General features: G+C 39.2%; 1 protein-coding gene and 1 long non-coding RNA gene across 2 annotated transcripts in view; one reads left to right on the top strand and one right to left on the bottom strand.

Moving 5' to 3' along the window:
• Positions 1-23326, top strand: part of LOC107964726 — an 88103-nt gene that overhangs the window by 17981 nt on the left and 46796 nt on the right. The gene's annotated exons all lie outside the window — the stretch shown is intronic.
• The window catches only part of LOC725329 (UPF0489 protein C5orf22 homolog), a 788097-nt gene continuing 784142 nt past the window's right edge, over positions 19372-23326 (bottom strand). The window contains exons 7-8 of the mRNA XM_001121189.5: positions 21765-21983; positions 19372-19603 (exon numbers count right to left, since the gene is read on the bottom strand). Coding sequence (XP_001121189.3) covers positions 19474-19603; positions 21765-21983 — 349 coding nt within the window. The 3' untranslated portion in view covers positions 19372-19473. The remainder of the gene's footprint in view (positions 19604-21764; positions 21984-23326) is intronic.

The raw sequence follows: 23326 nt of genomic DNA, 5'->3' as shown, positions 1-23326 counted from the left end.
TTGGCACGATCGCTCCTCATCAAGTTTATTGAATTAATACGCGATCTCCGCCGTGATAATTGCAGCCTCAGCGCTTGATCCTTCCCTTTGAATTACGAGAAATCGAATTGAGATATTCCATTCTCCGTTTGAAACTCGATTTTTGGATTGTTTGATCCTATTTCGCGTAATGCAAATTTGTCAAAAAAAGAAAAATAATCATCTTTTAATCTTTTGCGAATCGTTGAGAGAAAAACGATTGACATTTGCCAATCGATTTTGTACAGGGATTGGAACAGAAAGATTCCAAAAGTAACGAATACTGCAATAAATACATGTACTTTTTAATGACTTAGTTCTTCTAAGCAAGACTTTCTTAGAGCATTATATTTTTACAAAAATTGTCGAAAATTTCAGCAATGATGTGTCTACGATTTTAATCGAGTAAAATATTTATATTTCTTTATAAGAATTCATTTCTATTTTCGTTAAAATAGAAATATTCAGATTTTGGAAGTAAAAAAATATATCAAGCTATCTATATCGCTTCTCTCTTACTCAATAATTTAAAAAACTATAATATTCCGATCATTGTCGCGTCGCAAATGATCGATATAATTCGCGCTACATTGTTTCGCAAACGAGAAAAGAGGGGAAAGAAAAAAAAAAAAAGGGAAGAAAGACGGTTTTTGTCGTCGTGTTAAACAAAAGCATCGGATACCATCGGATCTTTGAGCTGTCGCTGTAACTCATCTTGCAACTTTCACCCTGCTTGCCTGTACACCACCCCAGACAGTTTTGTTCCTTTCTGTCGGGCGGAAAGCAATTGTTTCGACCTGGCAGTCTGCAAGAGAGAAAGAATAAAATACGAAGAGTGGTCGGAAGGTGGGGAGAGGGGAGGAAAGGGAGAGAGAGAGAGAGAGAGAGAGAGAGAGAGAAGGAGGCAGAAATTATAAATGCGCGACTGGCAGCGACACCCCATTACTCGGTTGGGGCCCTCTTCTTTTCGGCGCCATTGCATCGAAAATGCTCGCACGAGTGAAAACAAAAGGCGAATACTGCAGCCTCCCTTTTGAGAGTTGTTTTTTCGCTCGTATTAATGCGGTACACGGTGCAGATACACGGTTAAAATATTAAAACGCGTTTGAATTCCAAGTGAGACGGGGAGGCGCGCACGCGGGCTAAATTTCGCGAGGAAACATTTCCTACCCTTTCCTACCCTACTGGTGGCGACCGATGCCAAGAAAATCTCGACCGACAAAGATCACGAGACAAAGGGATTAGGCGTGAGTTTGATTCACCTCGATTACCGCGATTTTCAACCAACGAATTGCTCTGTCCGGGAGAAAAAAAATGATAAATCTTGTGTCGAGAAGTATGAAATAGAATTTTATTTAATAATGCAGTTAATCTTCACTTGAATGTATTGCAAAAATTTTTAAAATCTAAGATTAAATATTCAGTATTTATTTGACGAAAATATTTCGTTGAATGAAATACGAGTAACTTCAAATTCCATTTGATTTGATGTAGGTTGTCATATATCAGTGTTTCTCATCCTTCTTTGCAGTAGTCAAGTAATATGATAATAATTTCCTTTCTTAGTATTTTTATTATACGATTACATTAGTCGATAAATGATGAGTAAATATTCTGTGAAAATTAAAAAAGAGGTATTAAAATGTTCAATATACACGATCATATATCACGAATTTTCAATTTTCATCGTTTCGATCATTCTGTTAGAATAAACAAGAATCGTGTAGAATTACAATTTAATTTTTCGTATAAATAATTACAACGATCTTTGGAAAGAAGTTGCGAGAGAAGGGAATCCATATTTTTCCCCTATACTCGTTCTCGAATAAATAATCGTACATGAAAGATATTCGCAATAAGTGAAAAGTTCTCGAATTCCGAATTGATTTATAATCTTCGTTGCGCACATTGGAAGGGCTTACACGATAAGGTGAGGAGACACGGCTGTTCTCTTTTCTTCTCGTCTTCTTTTTTCCATTCGCTTCAACCTCGTAAATCCGCGTCCATGTTGGTCTAGGGTTGAGCGCGCACTCCGACGCGCATCGATCCGAGACGTCGCGTCGCCTGCCTCTCTTTTTGGATCCTCGGCATGTGTTTCCCTTCGAACCTACCGACCAACACCATCTCCACCTCGCTCTTTCGCCAATCTCTGTTGAAAGAAGTTGCCAATGCACCGGCAAAATTCTGATATCTACCGTTTTCCATCGAATCCTTCGTCCAACAACAATAAACATTTATTACGAAGATATTTTTTTGTTTATGGATAATTAGAATATTTTTTTTTTTAGTCGAAAGTAGTTTGCAATTTGTGGTGATACTGAGATTATTTGTATTGTAAAGTATTTGCAAATATTACGTTTGAATATTTATTTATTTAGTTATTTAGATTAAAGGAAAATATTTGGAATTATATATCAAGAAATGTTTTCAGAATTGTTTAAATGATATAAAGATAGCGTGTGAAGGATAAGCATTGAAGTTGGAAGAATAGAATAATGCAAAATTAATAATCAAACTTCCTTTAAGAATTAAAATAAATTGTGAATCTCTTTATTTGCAAATGATTTGTTGTTACGAGAGAGATTATAAATTTTGTTTTAATTCAAGAATGTTTTCCCAATAGATTTTGCAATTTTTTAATTATTGCTATTTCTGCAAATATTTGTACGATATTTAATATTTCACGTGAAATTTCATCGATCAAAATTAATTAAAATCTTGGAATAAAAAATTTTATCACACATTTAAAACAGCATATCAAAGCATTAATTCTATAACAATTTCTTGTATAAATGCCAGTAACAAAGGTAACAAAAGTTTCAAATTTATGATTTGAAAGGGTCGTGAAACGATCTTTCTATCCGCATTAAATTTAACGTTTCCGTGAATCGACGTGAAAAAGCGTTGGAATGGATCGCTTGATCCTCGAAACTTTCGTATTCCATTCACGTTATAGTGATTTAATAAACGGAAACTTTCGAGTGAACTTGGTCTGGTAAGAAATTAGTTTGAGAATCCTGTATTAAATTAGTAAGAACGATGGAAAATCACCGCGTAAGCATAGCGGTAACATTTACCATGGATAATATCCAGGAAGTTACGACACGCTAATGAAGTTAAGCTCTTCCTCCCGGACCAGTCAGCCCGCCCTTTGTTCGGGACAAAGATGAAAAATACTAAAGAGGACAATGTATTCCAGGAAGTGGAATTTTAGATACGAACTTCTTTTGACGCGTTGATACATATTTTCATTCAGTTTATTCCTTATCACTCCCTAATTTTCATCCCCTTGAAACAAAATATCTCGTGATAGAAGGGGATTATGAAAAATTTCCAAAATTTAAACATATGTTACCTTAAGTTACATTCGAATAATTCGATTATTGATTGATTCAATAAACTCGAATAATATTCCAATTAATAATTCAATTTTCTGAATTGAATTAAAAAAAGTTTACGTTCAAATACAATTCACACAAAGATCCCTTAAAATAAAAAATTAGATTTTATTCTTTCTTATTCCTTCATAAAAAAAAAATATTAATATTAATTTATTAAAATATTAAAAAATATTAAATAAACAAAATATCTCGTGATAGAAGGGGATTATAAAAAATTAATTTCCAAAATGTAAACATATGTTATCTTAAGCTACATTCGAATAATTCGATTATTGATTGATTCAATAAACTCGAATAATATTCCAATTAATAATTCAATTTTCTGAATTGAATTAAAAAAAGCTACGTTACAATTTGCACAAAGATTCCTTAAAATAAAAAATTAGACTTTATTCTTTCTTATTCCTTCATAAAAAAAAAGAAAAAAATAACACGTACAAAGCATCATTCTTTCGAAAATACACGCGATACGTCGTCCTCCCTCGAACAACGAGAAAATAATTAAACAAACGATCGGGGTGCACGGTTCCATTTCGCGAATTCATCCGCGCGAATCAACTATAAACGATCGAAAGTCATGCGGAATAACGTCGCATCCTCTTTCTCTCACGTGAGGAGCACAAGGGGGAGGAAAGGAGTTTGCAGAAGCCGGGGAGGGGAGGGGAGAGACCGGTTTCTCGTATTTCCTGCCTCTTTCTCGCATCCACCCGCGATCAATAGCGTGTATTCTTGACGCGCACACATTGTATCCGACGAGAGAATGAGAGAGCACGCGCCCCCTCCGTCCCCTCCTCTCCCCTTCCCTCCCCTATGTAGGAAAGGGAGGAGGCGAGGCGAGGCGAGGCGAGGCGCGCACTCGCGCCGCGAGCTGGAGCGTACATGCGTGTGCGTCCGCGAGGGAAGCGCACACGTGTGAGAAGCGTGGAGGAGCAGACGGAGTATGCGAGCACAGAGGGAGCGCGGACGACTCGCGTAAGCTTCAATCTTCGCCTTCCATCCGCGAGGGAGAGGAAGGTGGGGGAGGGTGAGACAGGTGGTGCAGAGGAGGAGAAGGGAGGGCACGAGGAAAGGAGCGAGAAGAAAGGGGAGGGGAAGGGTGGCGGCAAGGAGAAATAGAGGAACTTTTATCCGACCAGCGCCGAACCGAAAAGCTTTTTCCAGCTTTCGAGCTTTTACACACTCGCGCTTTCCCGAGCGACGGAAAGGCCGCCTCCAAATGGAAATCGCACGAATTTCTCCCCCCCACAGCTACGAGCCGTGTGTGTGCGCTGTATATGGTGCTGTCGTATGCGCGATTACGTATACGTGGATTTTTGCGTAGCCCTCCCCCCCGCCCGATTCCGATCCGAGGTTAATTTCTATAGGCTATATCTATTTCAATGGGGAAGAATGATTCGGTTCCTCGTTTAGAAATTTAGAATAGAAAATTCTTGGAAACGAGGATGTGCTTTTAGTGGTAACGCGAAATTATCTATATGTAGAATTAATGATGAATTGTATTGATAATATTAATAGATGTTTGTTGTATATAATTATTTATTTTTATTATACAAATTGAATTATTTATTATTCGATACTATTATACGTGTAGTATATTTAATGAATTAGTAGTTCTAGCGTTAAACAGATATTTATTAAATCAAGTTGAGTGAAAAGAATAAGGGTGAAAGAATATAATCTGTTTGATTTCCAATAGTTCAATTTTTATTTTATGATTCAATTCAAAAATAGCTTTCATTGGTTTTTAACACGAGTAAATTTGAAAATTCTCAATACTTATCTTTCTTTTAATCGTCATACCGCATTGACAGTAAGAAAATTACCATAAAAATCTTCAAAAATATTTTTATACTCTAAATAAATCGACGAAAAATTCTTCTTTCGCAATTTCTATATGGAATAACATTATCTCTATACAGTAGATTCTTACTAATCGCGTGAAAGTCAAAGTAACGATCGATACGGATGAGTACCTTCTCGATACTCAACGAGACATTGTTTCGTTGTTTTCTCCGGTGATTTATTGATAATCGGGCATAACGGGCACGGAGAAGCCGGAGACGCTGTAACGATGCCACTCCATCTTGGTTCAACCCTGGCGACGCTATTCGTTGCTCTTTTCTCTTCCTCCTTAGGAGTTTTTGCCTCCTTCCGTTCGCGCCCTCGGATGCCGGTGATGAATGGATCCTGGCGAATCTCCAGGACAGAAGGGAGTAGAAGAGGGAGGGGGAGAGGAGGAGAGAGGAAAAAAAAAAGATATTCTCGGCCTATGCGAGAATTATTCGAAGACGAAGGCTCGTGGTGCTCGGGGGTGTGAAAGAAGAAACGACAACACGAGGAGGTGGGTGAGACGGACGGGGAGGGAGGTCTGCCGACGACGTCGAGCTTTTCGTATGATTGATCGAACCAGCTATATCCTAACTATGGCGGATCATCGTTAATGATATCCATCGATGGATCCAACCTGGATCTATTATTAACGCTGTCATCAATATCTTTTCGCGAGCATTTCGTTTATAATCGTATCTTCGATCACGTTCGATGCATATCTCGTTTATCTCTCATTCGAACCAATTTCTAGATATTTTTCGAGAATCTGAAACGTAGATGAGGTAGATTTTCCTCAATTTAAATTTGATAATGAAAAATAGATAGGAATTTATCGGTAGAGATAAAGAAAAATTAGATTAATTTCGAATGAATTATACAAATTTTATTGTCAGTTATATTTAGATATATTTTTAAATATAAATTCGAATTGTTTATGGAAAATACAACTTTTACGATATAAATTAAATTTACATAGAATTATTCTTCAAATGCTATGATGCATTCTGTGCATTCTATAGATTTTTTTATACATTTTGTAAATTTTACATAAATGCATAAAGATCTATTCAGATAATGATTATTCGAAAACAATTTTATTCACAAAATATCGCAATCATTCCGTATTATATTTTTTTACTTTTAATTTTTTTGAGTAGCTAAAAAGTCGAGAAACTCGTAGCGTTAAAAAAATGATTTTTAGAAGCGTAATATTTATGCATACCCGTTCGGGCACGGAACACCAGTCCCATTAGCATTCTTTCCCGTGGAATATCAATGGCCATCGATACGTGTCATCTTCTTTCTTTTCCGCGTCACTACACACCTGCCCCATCCAGGGGCGCAGGTAAAACACACGTCGGATGTTTAAATTAAACGTGGGAAAGGGATGGCGTGCCCCGTTTTGACGCTCTTCTCACAGAGAGAAGATCGCATAAATCAGCATACATTCATGCATTCGACGAGGAAGAAAAAAACCTCGTACGTGCCGCGCTCGAAGGCGAAGGGTGTGTTTTCCTTCGGAGAAGTCTCGAGGGCCTTTCCACGGCTAGGGTGAATCGAGGGCTGGAAAAGAACGAGAAGGAATCGCCGTTCGAATTTTTCAATTTTCAACCGCGTGGATCCCTTCCATTTCGAGTAATGGTCGTATCGATTTCGAAGGATGGAACGAGTGGAAATGAACATCAAATATCGTGTAGATTTTTTCATTCGACGAGATTTCAGATTGTTTGGATATTAAATAAGTATAAGATTTAGAATCATAGTATTTTATGTTAAAAGAATCGAATTTTTCATTGAATTCTTTCCATTTATTTTCGAATAATAATTTTGTGATTCTCGAGTAATTGTATGTAACTAAACTAAGAAAAGTTTTCATACGTTACATTAAAAGAAATTTAGTTAAATTAAAAAAAAAGTTCATTCTATGGACGATGAATAATTTTATTTTGAAAGAAAAATCAATTTAGAAGATACTTTTTATAACTTACTTTCTTTTTTTATATTACGAATATTCTTTTTGAAATAACAGGAACCAAAGACACGTGACAATCGTAACTAATAAATCAAAATCGTGTACATTGTCAAGTGGCTCGACAAAGGATATTCGATAGATCGTATATATTGCGGGGCCGCAAGCTTTGCGGTTTACAATAGCGCAGCGATACAATAGCGACGATACAAATATACCTTAAACATCAATTAATCAATTCTGAAAAAAAGGTCGAAGGTTGAGAATGATCCGACAAACTGAAGTGCCAATTAAAAAAAATCGAGCCAATGTTACAAAAGAGCTACTTACACTTACGTCAAAACTCGATCATTTATATCAATCTCTCGATTACAATTACAAATAAATTTCAATTTCAATTTATTCAATCGTTAGATTTTAAATTTTAAATTTAAAATTAATCAAAATTGCTCGATGAGATGGACAAAGAAGATTATTCCTAGCTTTTTCTAAATCTTAAAAAAAAAAAAAAATAATTATTTATACAAAAGAAAGCTGTGAACAGGATCAAAAGGTATCCGAGGACGACGCTTAGTTAAAAATCGATTTGAGAAATCGGGCATTTCACCGGTGCTCCTCCGCTACAATGGTGTTTTCATTTCTTCGATCCTTAATGATGCATTCTTTTATGCGGAGTTCCAGTTCTCTTATTTCCTCCCTTCGCCTCTCCCCTCCTCTCCCTCTTTCTCTCTCTTCAATTAAGGAAGAAGATCGCGCGCCGACGCGCTCGTTTAACCTTTCATTTTTTTTCACGATCTCTCTCTCTCTCTCTCTCTTTCTCTCTTTCTCTTTATCTCTCTCTCGTCTTCTATTTATTTTCTTAGTAAATTACTTGAGGACGGTCCGGGACAAGACGAAAAGGGGTGGCCAGTCGGGAGAAGGGGGGAGGGGATGAATTGTCGGCGAGAGGTGTGGGGGTTGTGGATGGAAGAGAGAGAGAGAGAGAGAGAGAGAGCGGGAGGAGAGAAAGAGAGACGATCAGAGTTTAAAGACGTCTGCACCCACCTGTTGAGACGCTCTCATAATTAATTCCATTTCATACCGCCACGCGCTTACTTTCTTTGGACCACGATGGCGCAAGAAGCAGGAAACCGGGTTGGAAAGGGATAGCGCGAGACTGATAGACCGCTTATCGCGCAGAGTTTAAGCAACTCTTCACCTCACGTGCTCACCTCCTCCTAATTTTATAATGACCGGAAAAGTTTTATCGGAAGGGAAATTTAATCTTTCTCTTCTATTATTCGATAATTTTAATCCTTTGATTATCGTATCGAGAGAGAAGAAGAGGGAGTTCAATTTTCTATGATAGAATGTGTTAAAATATATTTCTTTGTTTCTTTATAATTAGAAAATTTAATTTTTTTATATGCAGGACATTTTTGTCCAAAATCTTCTAATTTAAAATTAAGGGGGGAGATAGCCGAGTTAAATTGATACAAATTGAAAGATTAATCTAATAATCAATAAAGAAAAGTTCGCATAGATATTTATTTTACAAACAATTCTTTAGGGAGCACGATATTTATCGCAATATATATCCTTGGTCAGTAACAAGAAAAAAAAAAGTTAGAAATTGGAAAACCCTTAAGAACGAGTAACATAATATAAAGTTATAATTGAACAATTACATTCAAATTTTCCGGTTAGTTTCCAGTTATAGAAAGAATCGGCCGAGACGGTCTCTGGAGGAAGGTTGGTGGCCACGTATACACACATACAAACACGCACACACACACACACACACACACATTCACACAGAGAGAGATCGCTTCTAGTTTAGACGGGGTATAGTTGGGCGGCAAAACTTTCTTTCGCATCCATTCGGTCGCGTTTTAATCTTTCTCCGGGTTTGGAAAGCCGCGGGGCCGTCTGCTCCTTCGGGTAGTTTCATTTCAATTTCATCCCCCGTCTCGTATTCCACCCATCTCCAAACCTCGAAGCTAACGGAAGAGGCAAGGAATAGATATCTACATTATGCTGATACGGACCAACTACGTTTCATCCGCCTCCCCTCCCCTCCTCCCCAACCGCGATCCACCCTCCTATCCTTCTGGCCACCCCCCCTTTTTCCCCTTTCTTCCTACGTTTCTTCCGCTCTTTGGTTTAATCTTGCCAACTATGATGTGTAATGTGAATTTATAAAAGCGTATGATCTCTGCTTATTTTTTTTTTTTTCGTAATTTTAATTGAAATTCTTGCTTTCAAAATTCTTAACATTTAACTTTTAATCTAGAAATTTGCTTGCAACGATTCAAGTTTATGTAAGAAAAATTGTCTTTATCCAATTTCAATCAGTATTGATGATTTGTCACGATTGAATATAATGATATGGAGAGAATACAATTTTTCTGAAGTAACGAACAGTATTTTCTTTTTTTCTATTTCTCTAAAGAAAAATGAATTGACAAAAGAAAATTTGCAACATCAAATTTGCACTTATCAATCCGTATTTCCATCTTGACAATTCGAGTATTCCAGCTATAATAAAAAAATAGTAATAACAATTCTCGAGAAGATCCTTGCTCGTGATCGAAGCTTCCATCGTTGCACAGGATTCGTTCCTCGTATCAGCGTTTAGTCCTCTGCGACGACGAAGGATGGGAGGGGGGGGGGGGGAAAACAGGATACATAAGAAAAGTAGGCATCGTTCTGGCTAAAAGCGGAAAAGGAAATCGTTCTCCGTCCCCTGCCACGCCAAGGGGATGACCTTCTTCCTTCCTCCTTTCCCTTTTCCTTTCCCTTTCCTCTTCCCTCTTTTCCTCTCCTTTTTCCCCAAGTGAACTCATGCGAAATATCGATTCGCCATGGCAGCATGGAGCATATAAATAAGAAGAGTTTTCCTGCGTGCACACGCGTCACTGCCCACGCCACGTTCTCGCAGCCCCTCCAGCCCATTTCTCTGGCATTTACGTCACGGCAACGTGGAGGTGGGGGGGAGGGGGAGGTTTTACACCGGAGATGGGTGGAGAGGGCTGCGCCCGTGGAACAGAGGATGAGCGAGCTTCACCGAGTCGTCGAGGGGGGTAGCGAGGGATGCGAAAGAGACGGGCCAGAGGGACGGAGATTATGCTTCGGGACTTGTGGATGGAGGGGGGGGGGTGAAACCTACTGCCTACGAACGAAACATCTCCCTCAAAAACCACCCTCACACCCCTTCCCTCCACCCCGTGTCCCTTCCGCCCTGTCTCGTTCTCTCCATCGCTCGACCCTGTACATCTACCTCTCTGGTATCGATTCACTCGCGATCTTGCCACTGACGATGGGATACGTCGAGAAAGAAAAAAAAAAGAGAGAGAAGAAAAGGAAGGAAAGGGGTTCGATGATAGACGAAAGTGGATCAAGACAAGGGTTAAGATTATATTTTAATCGTTCCTCGGAGTAACGCTTGGAATAATTCGAATAAAGGGAGAGAAATTTAAGCAAAATTCTTGCACTTGCACGACTATGTTCGAGCTGCTGTCGTTCATAGTTTGCAATTACCTCGAATTTGTCGGGGAATGCAATATGCCGGATTCCGTAGACGCGCGATATTGTATATAATTTCAAAACTGTGCACGCTCGTCGTTGAACCGGGTCTTTCGATCGTTGGAAGAAAAAGTTGCCTTTGGATAATGGGGAAGAGAAGGAAGGGAGGGGGAAGGAATACGATCCGGAATTATTCGATCTGTGCTTCTCGGATTCGAGTGGTAGGAGGGTTTGGCGCAGGAGGGTCGGGCGACTGTTTTGGGCGACTTGCGACTTGGGGGAGGAGATGGCGTTCGCGTGGCTGCTTGGAAGTTTGCCGGGCGGAGCATAATGTCTCTAATGAATCCTCAAACTCAAATTAAAAGTTGGAAATTGTCGGCAGTCAACGAATGCGACACTCGATTTCGTAACAATGCGAAAGTTCGTTGTATAACTCGGTGTATACCTCGGCATCTCTTCTGTTCTCGAATCGGGGGAGAAGAGGCCCCAAAACAAATTATCGGCTGTCTCGTTCACAATACGCCTACGAGGGGTTACCGTGCATTACACTACACAGCTACTACACACAGGAAAGAATTTCTCTTTCCCTGGTTGACATCTTGTTTCCTCCTCTCGAGGAGGGAAAAGTAATGTACTCGTCCGATCGGCAACGGCTCTGCCGTGCTTCGTTAATCCGGAACAAATTAACTGAACGGTTGGTCGAGACGATACAACGATTCCACCTACACTCGTTCACTCTCGTTTCTCATTCTTTGGAAACCGTTTCGTCGAAACTTTACGATTCGTAAAGTTTCCCTTCCTTCCCCCGTCTTTCAACTCGAAATTAAGATAAAAGGTGGTTTCTCTCGATAAAATTGATTTTACTCGCGATGAAAGGGCGATCGATAGGTTTTTCGAAGGATGAATGGATGGATAGTTTTCGCCGGTTTTATTAATTAGAGAAGAAATTTTATGCTCGGATTCGTCCAGTTTGATAACGAAGGAGGGGATCGATCTTCTTTTAATTAACTTCCTTGAATTATTCGAAAGATCTCGTTGGATTAACAAGCTGTAAGCGAGAAGCGAATACCTACTGTTCAACCAGATTACGATTTAATTCATGTAACAAACTTCCGCTCTGTTAAATTATTGGCCTTATCCGTCGGGCAAATAATCTTCAATTACTTAACTTTCGAGTAGGAAAATCGAGGAGTTTCAACTCAAATGTTATTCTTTGCAAAGTACTTCACCAGTTAAAATTGTTTGAAGAGAGCGTTTAAACGCTCTCATTACGCACACATTTCTCAACAATTCACTTTTCTCTTCGTATTTTGAAAATTAACGCGTTACTCACGAATTATTCATCGGGGCAAAATATTTAACCATTTCTCAAACCTTCGATAAACAAAATTAAAATTTCGCATTGTATTTACATATATATTCGATTCTTTCACGAGCAAAAGGGAATAGAAACGATTGAAACTCGTTTAAAAAAACCAGTCACCGTCTTTTCAATAACCTTGTCTACGACGTAGGCCAAGAACGAAGTAAAAAAAAATTACAATCCTTCCATATCGAAACCATATCAAACGATCCACGATCTCTTTCATGTCCCGTAACAATAATTCGAAACGAATCGCTCGTCTGAGAAAGACCTCTCCCCCCTCCCCTTGGTGGAGCAACGGTTACCTTACCTGTCCACGCGCACCCGCGCCGCTAATAATTCAATAAATCGCAGTCGACATTGTTGCAGCGCCGGCTACGCGTATGTTTGCAGCCGCAAAAAAGAAAATGATTACCTTTCGCTCCGCGACTCCGCGGCCAACAGCCTGGGTAATTTTCCGCAGGAAATTTACCGCGGTACATCATTACCTGCTCCACTCTCCCTCTTCCACCCCTTTCGCGTCTATGTTCACAAAAGAAACGAAACGTGCGAGCAGGAGGCAAGTAAGGAAAGAAAGAAAGAAAGAAAGAGGAGGAACGCGGTTTGTACCTAGCTCTCTCTCTCTATCTATCTACTCTCCCCTCTTTCTCCCCTCTCGTTTCGTCGGTCTCGCTTCCTTGCTCGCGAGAAGCGAAAGAACGTCGTTAGCTCGCGTACATCGTGCCGGGTTGCCTTCCACACCACCGACCCCCTCCGCCGTATAGACGTCGCAAAAGCTAACGGAGAGAGGGGTGGAGGGTGGCTAGTGGTGGGCGTTGGTTGCCGAGGGTCGTCGTCGACCTCCACCCTCTCTCTCTCCTCTCTCTCTCTCTCCGTCTAACCCGTATCCCCTTGAACCGCCTTCCATCCCTCTCTTTCTTTTTTTCTTTCTTTCACCCCTTCTCCCTATTTTTCTCTCTCTCTTTCGCTCTTCGTCCCCTTCCTCTCCACCCTTCCTGACTGAGCCGAAGAGAGAAAGAGAGAGGGAGAGAGAAGGAGGGAGAGAGAGTGAGGGTGGCCCGGGGTGGGATTGTGTATTCGAGATAAACCACCCTCCCCGTCGACGGGGCGCTGCTGCCACGTGTGCGCCGACCATTTTGCTGAAACATAATGTAACTCGGAACGATGTTAAAATATGGCGCGGCCTCGGAATTACACGCACCCCCGCGTGTATTAGAGAGCCACCAACCACTTTCATCCCCTTCCCACTTCCCGCCCGCGCTCTTATCGGCAATGGATTCTGGCAGGTTCACTTCGCGCGATTGAATATCAAGCAAAATGGAAAGAAAATTAAGAAGAAAGAAGGAAAAAAAATATGTATTCCTCGGACATTTCTGTCTTTTCGTCCGTTTGTTCGCAATGGAATAGTTCGAATGTTGAATATCGTTCAAACGACCGATTATCTGAACGCAGAGTACGTGAAATACCGTTTGTGTGAACTTAAAGCGAATTCTAGTTGAATTTCTATAAATGAAGTTCCACTATATGCATATATATTTGTGACAAAATAAATATTCGTGTTTGAAAATTATTTAAATTTCAATCGATTTCAATGACGTGTCGAGAAATTCTGTTCTTTCTGATCGATCCATAGATTTTTTCAATCAGTTCTATTGTACTTGGATACACGAATTTAGTTTATAGTTTATTGTTTCTTTTTTCTTGGTCGAATATTATTATTAGAATCGATGATACTTTATATCGTTTATTCATAATTAAACCCACGTTTTCGCACGATAATATGTCAATTCTTTTAATACTAACGATTTAACAAATTCCGAAACACTTCTTTTTATAAGCTTACTATTTTACAGGATAATTGGATGAAATTGAAAAATTGATAAAATTTACTCTGTAAAAAACTTTGTTTATTTCAATAAACAACACTTTCACGCACGCATGTAACTTCTCGTAATAAAATTTCACTGATAAATCTAAAACCTTAGCGTCGTTCGTGTTACATCGATTCACTAATGAATTGCTCGTCGAACCTTGTACTTCGATATACACGGTTTAAAGCCTTCCTCGAAATTCATTCACGTCGTCTTAAAGGGGAGAAGCGGTTGCAAAGTTTCAAATACGAGAAGCAATCTTCTAACTGAGACACTGATAACAGGCTCGGCCGCGTTTTGAAAATAATATCGCTCGACGTGTTTGTTATTTCGTGCATGAACGGCAGGCCGGCCGGTCTCTCGACGTTACGTCCGTTATGGACGGCTCGTTAAATTTTCTATAATTTCGACGAAAACGCGGTTCTTTTCCGCTTTGCCGAGACCCACCACCCGCGTTTAATGTATAATTCCAGCACACGCCGCTCGCCGCTCGCAGTTAAGCTTATCGTGCGTCCCAGTCGCTCGCGTGACACGCGTGCGTCGTGGCCTGCGTGCGAGAGCGAGACGGAGAGAGAGAGAAATGTCACGGTTACGATTGAATATTTATAACGAGGCCGTGTTACCGTTCTCGCGTCGAATCTCGCCCGGGAAAAGTCGCCCCCCCCTCCCTCCTCCCCGTAGAAACTCTATTACAACGTCGCCGTTTATTTATGTACCATTAAAACTTATAACGGAACTTTTCCTTCCGTGGTGGCCTGGCCACCATGTAAGAACTGTCAGAACTTCGTCCCGCGACATTATGAAATTACTTGTCCGCTCTCGTCGAAAAGCGTGCCGCGATCCCCGCGTAGAATAAACTTGGACCGTTGTGCAGACGTGATTAAAAACTTTATCGCGTGTAGTGCCGACAGAGTTCGCCTCGTTACGTGCCAGATTATTATGAATCGAATTTGTAAACCACACCTCGTGTAAACAGGGTGACACTGAACGCGAAGTGGGAAGGAAACGAGTGTCCGGAATAATCTTAATTGAAATTTTTATCCTCCGGTTAACGAAGCGGTCGATGGAATCGCGAGAGAGATATCTATCACGTTCCGGAAGATGAGCGTGGGTCGATGGTGTGTCGTAGTAGGCTCGATGTGTCACTCGCGAGGTTGATCGAAAAGTACCGAGGGGATGCACCGAGCGGGCAGTCGTTTTGCGAGCTACTGACCACTCGCAGTTGCATCCGCTGCACGAGATGCATTCACACACACATGCGATCATCTCGTCACATACTGCACCCAACGAGAACGAGGGAATCCGCACGATGGAGCCAACACTTGCCCGTAATTCGATTTCTCGGATTAACTTTGTTGCGTGCTCCGATATTATCCTTCTCTCTCTCTCTCTGTTCTCGAGATAAAATAAAATTTTCTAAAATCGATTACGGAGCGATTAACTATTTCGAGGAAATTTCGATCAACGAAAATTCGTTAAAGGATTATCAATTTTCGAAATTTACACTTTCGAGGCGATTTCTTTTAAACGATCGTTCCATTATTGATCAATTTAATCGCGAATAAAAACTTCACTTTTTGATAGACAATTATATATATATATATTCCAAGCTCGAGTCTATCGTGCAACTATTTTTTCCGACCGAAACGTCATATAGTCCCGTAACGACTAGTGGACCTCACCCCTTTCGCCTCGTCTTTGAATAATTTTTTTTCTCTCTTTCCCTCTCGCCGCCTCGCCCCACCCTCCTCCCCACGAGTCTCCGGGTACGAACAAAGGCCTGGAATAAATACAAATAGCACTTTCGAACAACGGCCAACGAGGTCTCCGCCTATGGCGTTGTCTATCAACCGGCCCCCGTCCTCTCTCGTTCTTCCTCCTTTTTTTCTTTCATTTGCTATTCATTTTCTCACCGGTGCATCGCCCGTGTGCGACCCTTTATGCGTCTCACGGAGACGGTTCGAGAGGGAATAGACGAGAGATGGAGAGAGAGAGAGAGAGAGAGGGAGAGGGGAGGGGGGAGAGAGAGAAAGAGAAGAGAATCTCTATAGGTCGTACGCGACAGATCCCCACGCTATAATTGGCTTTCTCCGGCGTATCGATATTGCATTATGCTTGCTGATTAGCATACTTACCTCTCTCTGAAGATCTCTTTCGTCACGCGCATAACCATCAGGTACGCGAGAGTAAAGGGTCCTCGGCCTTTGCCGTGATCGGTGACTTGTCTCGGATGGAAATCGACGTTGGTGAAAATCTTTTTTTACGAGTTTTATTTTATTTGGAGTTATATCTGTTCAGAAATACAAATTTTATAGATTTTTTTTTTTTCTAATCGTTGAGAATCGAAAAATTTATAATTGGATACACACAAGTGTAGTAAGTTATAGGAGAAAAATGAATCATTCGCGTGTGTAAAGTAAAGTATTGGAAATTTGGAAATAAATTCGTTTTATAAGTTAATAGGAATATTGTATTTAGATAATTTCTTTCTACTTTTTCTTAAGCGATTAGAATTTGCTCGAATTTTCTTCTTTCGATTCAATTAGTCGAGTAATGTTTGATCAGATGAAAATTTGATTCGGGACAATTTTTATAATTAAACGTTCGATTTATGTGTCTTTATTGTTATTTTTGTTCTTATTCGATTGTTGCTTTTTTGCGTTCCTGTTTTATGCAAATCGTATACGGGATTATGGTGCCAGGGACGGCTGTACTTTTGCCAGCCAGACCTGGTTTTGAATAATTCCCCTAGAACCCAATGTCACGGTGTCACCTGGGTGAATGAAATCCGAACAACCATGAGAGAGAACGAGACGCTTGAAATTGTGTTCAGACTGTGACGAAAAACATTCTTTCCTATTAATTATGTTGTTCAAACAACATTTTTTTAATAAAATGCTTTTGAAAAATTATAATACATTCTTTTTTCCATTTCTACTTCGATATTTCAAACTTTTCAAAATTTCCTATTGTGTAAATTTAAACTTTTAAAAATAAATTCTTTAATTACACAACAATTGAAATTAATATTTTCCATGATAGTTTCTTTTAAAATTATATTTTATTTCATTCATTTCATAATTATATTAGAAACATTTGTAAATTCAAATGTATATTATATATTTATATTATAATATTAAGAAAGTAAAACAGATCTTCATTTGCAGTTGTATACAAATTAAAATTCCAAGCATTCATTCTAATTCCATACTTTAAGCAAATACCAACATCTTCAAAAGAAGAAAGAAAGATTAAAAAATTTCTCAACCAATTCACAACAAAATGGACAAGAAATTCCACTAACAATTGAAACCAGGTTACTCGTGCAACACCTTCCAAACATTCCTTTCTTCCTCGCTAAGCCAAGAACTCAGTCGATGCAGTTTAATGAATATTAATGCACGTATTACTTCTGAGAATGGTTACACATCTCTAGGGTCTCGTGAATTCTCACTGTACGTCGTTATGGGGACGAGCACCGAACCGAAAGTTAATTTTGCACGAATAAGAAAGCATCGGTGAGGAGGAAAGGGGGAGAAGGGGAGGTAATCGTATCCGTCAATGACTTTTAGGGGGAGAAGAAAAAAAGAAAAAGAAAAAGAAAAAGAAAAAGAAAACCATACGGTTGGTCGTAAAGTTTTCACGACGAAGGTCAAAGGTCGAGCCCGTTTTTAATTCGAGGTCAATGGTACTCGAGGGAGATTTAAAACTCGGCCGAACGATGGGTCTGTTGACCCCTAAGATTTTTTACTCAGGGTGGCTGAAATCGGACCACCCTGTCATTAGCATACAAAGGTCTTGGTTCCACCGGGAGAGAGAGAGGCCTGCACCGTGGTTAACGACAGTCATTACGCGAGCCTGCCAGCTCGTAAACTTTCCTTGCGGTTCTTTAAAATTCGTCCCTTCTCCACAATCGCACTTCCGCATTCACCTTGTCCATTTAACGTTTATTCGCGCGTTATCGCCCGTTGCCACTGTGCTACCCCCTTAACGCGCAATTGTACGCTTTAATCGGCGAATGAGTCATTTCAAGACGAGTAATAATCGATGCTTTCAATTTCAGGAAAATTTTCCCGCTTGCCTCTAATTTTTTTACGAATTTATTTATTTCTCTTTCTTTTTGTGATATAATGTTAGGAATGATATTTGAATGTTTCTCCAATCGTTATTTAATTTTTAACTTTGATTGGTAATGATTGGAATGTGACAAATGTGCGTTGAAAGATGTTGAATATTGATTCTATTAATGAAACTTTTAATCTCGATCTCCCGAATTTTTTAATATTCCAATCAGATGATATTGACAAGGATTCTTTTCTCCGAAACTTAAGAATATTTTTTTAATCATAGAAGAAGCGTAATTAAGTCAAAAGTAACTCGAAGGACGTGGTAGAATTAAATTACCTGTAGCGGAATTAAATTACGCGCAATCAAGTATATTAACAGGGATTCTTTCACGTTTTCCTGAAACTTAAGAACCACAGCACAACAAATACACAATTAAATAAAAAAAGAAAGAAAAAAAAGGTGACTCGAAGACCATTTTACATATTATCTTCCAAAAAAGTAGAATTAAAATTAAAGGATAATGATTAGATTATTAAAAATAGTTTCTAAAAATTAGAATCTCCCCTAGACAAAGATTTCTCGTGCTTTATTATTGCGCGCCAGAAATTCGATAGACAAAAAAACATTACACGTACACGTTTTATTATATAAAATTTGAATGGCATATATCCACGAAGGTCTCGTTTCTCAGTTTCAAGAGACGTTCAGCATCTTGGAAGAAGGAAGACGTCTTTTTTACGCTCTTCCTTGCCTTTTTTGTCCCGGCCCGGTGAAAAGGGTTACGAGCGAAAGGGAAACGAAAAGAGACGGAAACTTGGCTAAGCTCGTAGAAAGAGGGAGAAGGGACGATCGCTGTTAAGACGTGTGGGAAACTGGCCTACGGTATGCAAATGGGCGGTCGGCGTGAAACGAGAAACGACGGAGGGGGAACGCTCGTTGCGCAAAAAAAAAAAAAAAAAAAAAGAAAAAAGAAAAAGAAGAAAAAAGAAAAATACCTTCAGATTGGCATTGTGCTCTTATAATGGACCAGTGGCACCGATCTTATGTAAATCGTAGCTCTGATCAAAGACGTGCCAGTTTCCTTCTTCCTGCTCGCCTTCTGATCTCTCTGATGTATTCCATCGATTCACGATGCACGACTTCTCGACTTAGTTTTCTCCTTTATCCTTATCCCTCCCTGGAGCACTCGGTAATTAGTCTTTACGAGCTTTTCATTTGGCCCTTACCCGACTCTACTCGTCGTTGTCTTAATAATCGACGACGAGTGCTCGAGCCGAGGGTCTATTTTTACGATCCTACGCTGGGATGACGCTGGAGGAACGAGGATACGATTTTAACAGGGATGAATATTTTTTTCATACAAACGTTTATTGAATCAAAATGAAATTCGCCCCATTAAAATGTATATCTCGGGGGAAGGAGAAAGGGTGTGTTTATATTTTTTAATGGTTAATGGGTTTCCTCCTTTAGATAGGCCAATTGGACGTCGATCTCCCCCAGATGTTGGCGAAGTTCCTCCAGCACTCCAACCTGAATTTGATCCACGTCCTCTGACGGACAATATTCGTCTTGACTGGATCTGTAAAAGGATATAATAATTTGATCGTTGCATCTTTTTCATTAGAATGTTGCGCATCAATAATCAATAAGCATTTAACTTATTCTGAGTTTTCAAAATTAGAGTTATAAAAAGTTCAGAATTATTTACTGATAATATCTATTTCGTTATTCGATATATTTTTTTAAATTAATTAATAGTTTTAAGGTAAGAGTCAATACAAAAGTGATGATTTTATTCATACGATTTCAAATGTATGTTATGAGATATGAACAAAATATTTTATAAATATCGAGGAATAATAATTAATAGGAATAGAATTGATCGAAGATTCAACAAAGTTCGAAGTAGAGAGAAATTTATATTTTTCCATGGTAAATAGTTTATTCTTGCTCGTTAAATTCGTTTTCACTTTTTGTTTCTGTTTAATCGCCGTCTGGCAAACTGAAAGAGAACCTCGGATGTCGTCCAGAGGCGACATCCGGCGGCGTTTCCGCGTCTTTCCCGGAAGTGAGGGGTGCTGGGGGTGGAGAGCAAAGGGTCGTCGAGGGCTGCAAGTGGGATGAAATCGATTTTTTTTCTGCCACCGCCGGAAGTCCGAATACTATTTCCCTAATTTTATCACGAGATGGCGCCAAATCAACCATTTACGGATCATTCTATTATATCCATCCGCGTTTCCATTGCATAATTTCTGTTAAACGTTTCACGAGATGAATCGACGATTTTATCTTGTCTTCTTTTTGATAGTAGTAAATATTTCTGCTCTTTTTTTTTTTTTGCATAAACTAAATTATATCCAAATTATATCCATTATATAAAATTAATATCCAAGTCATATATGATTTACGATAGATATGATAGATCTTTACGAGATTTAAATTTAAAATGATTTTTGAAATATCACGCATATTGGAATGAAATTATTTTAATAGGAAAAAGAGTCTTTTTTATATAACGTATTATTAAATGAGAAATTGTTTGATATGCAATCATTTTTTTTGAATTCCATTGCATATAAAATTTAATTTTTTAATATCCATTGATTGAATTGATATTTAAACTTATATAACAATGACATATTATATATTTAGATCAATTATAAAAATATCCATGAAATCAATTATATCAACATAATCAATTATTATACGCTCGTATAAAAATTCTCTCATTATTATCTTATAATATCCTAAACACATTTGCAATCATAGCTCGATTTATAAAAAATATCACGTCGATATTACAAGCATCACAAAGCTATATAAATTTCAAAGAATTCGTCACTCGATTCTCGACGAGCACAACCTCGAGTACAAGCGTGGAAAGATTTCCTCTCTCGGCAGACGTGATCTCATTAGTAGATCTCGTCGCGTCTGCCGCGTATGTGTTTCATAAATCACAATTTCTCGTGGCGTGGCGTGTTTATTACGAGGATCCGGGGGAAAATTGAGAAACGGATTACCGTATCTCGCCTTAATCATCCGGCCAACTAGAGCGTGGAACAGAGATAAAGGAATAATTAGCATCTGTCGCGGGACATCGAAGACAGAGACATCTGACAACGAGTGCCGAAAGGTCGGGATTTGATTCCGTGCACCCCTTACGAGGCAACCCCTGGCCCACATGGAGGGGTGGGGCTTGATGGTAGCCGAACGTCCATGAACCCACCCCTCGCCCGGCCCAACCATACCACCCCTTACGATCCTCCCTTTTTCTCTATTTCCAGCCCTCCCAGCATCTTCTTCCACGCCATCTGCGACCCTGCCTCCGCTCTCTATCGAAGATAGAGGCGGACAGCCTTGGAATTCAATTTGACGAGCTTTAAAAACGTTTCGCGGCTGGATTTTTATCGACGGATATTTTTATTAGCATCCATTCCTTTCGGAGGGGGATGGTCTCTCCTTTATTTTCTTAAATTTCGTATAAAATATTTTCGAACGTGTCATGACAGAAGATTTGAATTAAATTTTCGTATAATAATATTTTTTTGTGCTTTGCATGATCGATTAGAATTGTGGAAAATAATATTTTTGTAAAACGATACGATTCGTCAGAATGTGAAAAAAACGCAAAGTTTTGGAAAAATATTATTCCGTAATATTGCGAATTTAAATTTCCATAAAAGAAAGATTTTGTCAGAATAGTTATCGAGATAAAAAATTAAAAAAATTAGATATATTACCTCGCAATCGTTACGATCGTGGGAGGAGCAGGCAAGGCAGCTAAAAAGGATCTAAACGTTCCGCTGATCAATCGATCGAGATCATTCGGCTTAGTGACGTGGTGTGGCAAATCTGTATCGTCTCTGGTGCATCCTGCATCGTGTATCATTTTCCAATCAATTTCCGATTGCTTGTAAACGCTGGTCAGCTCCCTATATATCAGTTCTACAGCCTCGTATCTGAAACAATAAAATAATAATACAAATTAATACCATTCTACAATAATAATCACTCATATTACATTCAGTTTTTTTCTATTAGCATTATTCGAAATTTATATATATATTTTTTTCCAACATTACTTTATCTTAAATCATTTTCTTTTGCTTTTTGCAATTTATTCTTATCAATTCTTCATCATATTCATCACACCATTATCATTATCATCAAAACTTAAACAAAAATTAAAGAAACAAAAATATGGAAACGCGTAAGAGAAAGTTGTACCAAGATTCGACCAAGTTCGACCGAGTCACAAAATTCTAGAATCCAGTACAAGGGCAGGCTGGTAAATTTCGTTAACGCGTCGTAAATAATGAAGGCGAACGAGAAAAGGGAAAATGGAAAGAGAGAGAGAGAGAGAGAGAGAGAAGGGGAAAGGGCGGGCAATGGAAAGTTTATAATGCCAGGACGATAACACGTGGCTGCAAAAGTTGAGGCATTTCCCGAAGGCACGCGACGAAAGTTAACACGGCCACGAGACCACCAGTTTCCGGGTGGTCGTAATTTGTACTCCGCTTCCTCCCCGCCCCCCTCGCCAACTATCTCTTTTTCTCTAACTCTTTTATAACGGCCCTCTCCCTCTCTTATCTGATCATAAGTTTTCCTCGTTTTCTGCAGCTGCAATTCGTCCTACGGCCCGGGTCTACACGCTTCCGTTATCAAGGCTACCGAGATTTCATTCCAAGATTGCCGATATCTATGTTAGTGGATTACGATTTATTCGCGAAATCGTCGTTTCCACTCTTGGCACGCAGTTTTTCGATTATCGTTGGAAATTCCTCATCGATTAAATTCTATCGATTTTTAGCCAATAATCTATCATTCCTCCATTCGAATTCTCATTTTATTCTTCTAAAAATCATAATTCTATCTCACAATGTAATGTAAGTTTTCATATCGATCTGCTAAATTTCTTTTTGGGTAAAATAAAAAGAATTTAAAATTAGGTTTCTAAATTTCGCATCGTAGAATTATATATTATATTTTTATCATACTCGAAAGAAAGAAACATTTCGTATCGCACAGTTTTTGATCACGCGAGAGATCATTGTCGCGGCAAGAAATTCAAAAGTTGCAGGAAGAACGCGGAAGATAAAATCGGTCCCACGGAAATTTCGGGGCGCCCAGGTATGGCAGATCAAACGTGAAACAATTACGGGCGCGTGGAGGTACGATCGACAACGACGAACATAATTGGGCCCCGAAAGTCTTTTCCCCCGGAGAGGACCAGCTGCGTGTCTAGAAGCGATGTGTGTTCCCCGTTTGCTAACGCGCTAACTGTTCGTAAAGAGAAGACCAT

This window comes from Apis mellifera, linkage group LG7 (genome assembly GCF_003254395.2).
Source record: "Apis mellifera strain DH4 linkage group LG7, Amel_HAv3.1, whole genome shotgun sequence".
In the NCBI taxonomy this organism is placed as follows: domain Eukaryota; kingdom Metazoa; phylum Arthropoda; class Insecta; order Hymenoptera; family Apidae; genus Apis; species Apis mellifera.
The sequence above is the reverse complement of the archived record's forward strand: the minus strand, read 5'-3'. Positions and strand labels throughout refer to the sequence as shown.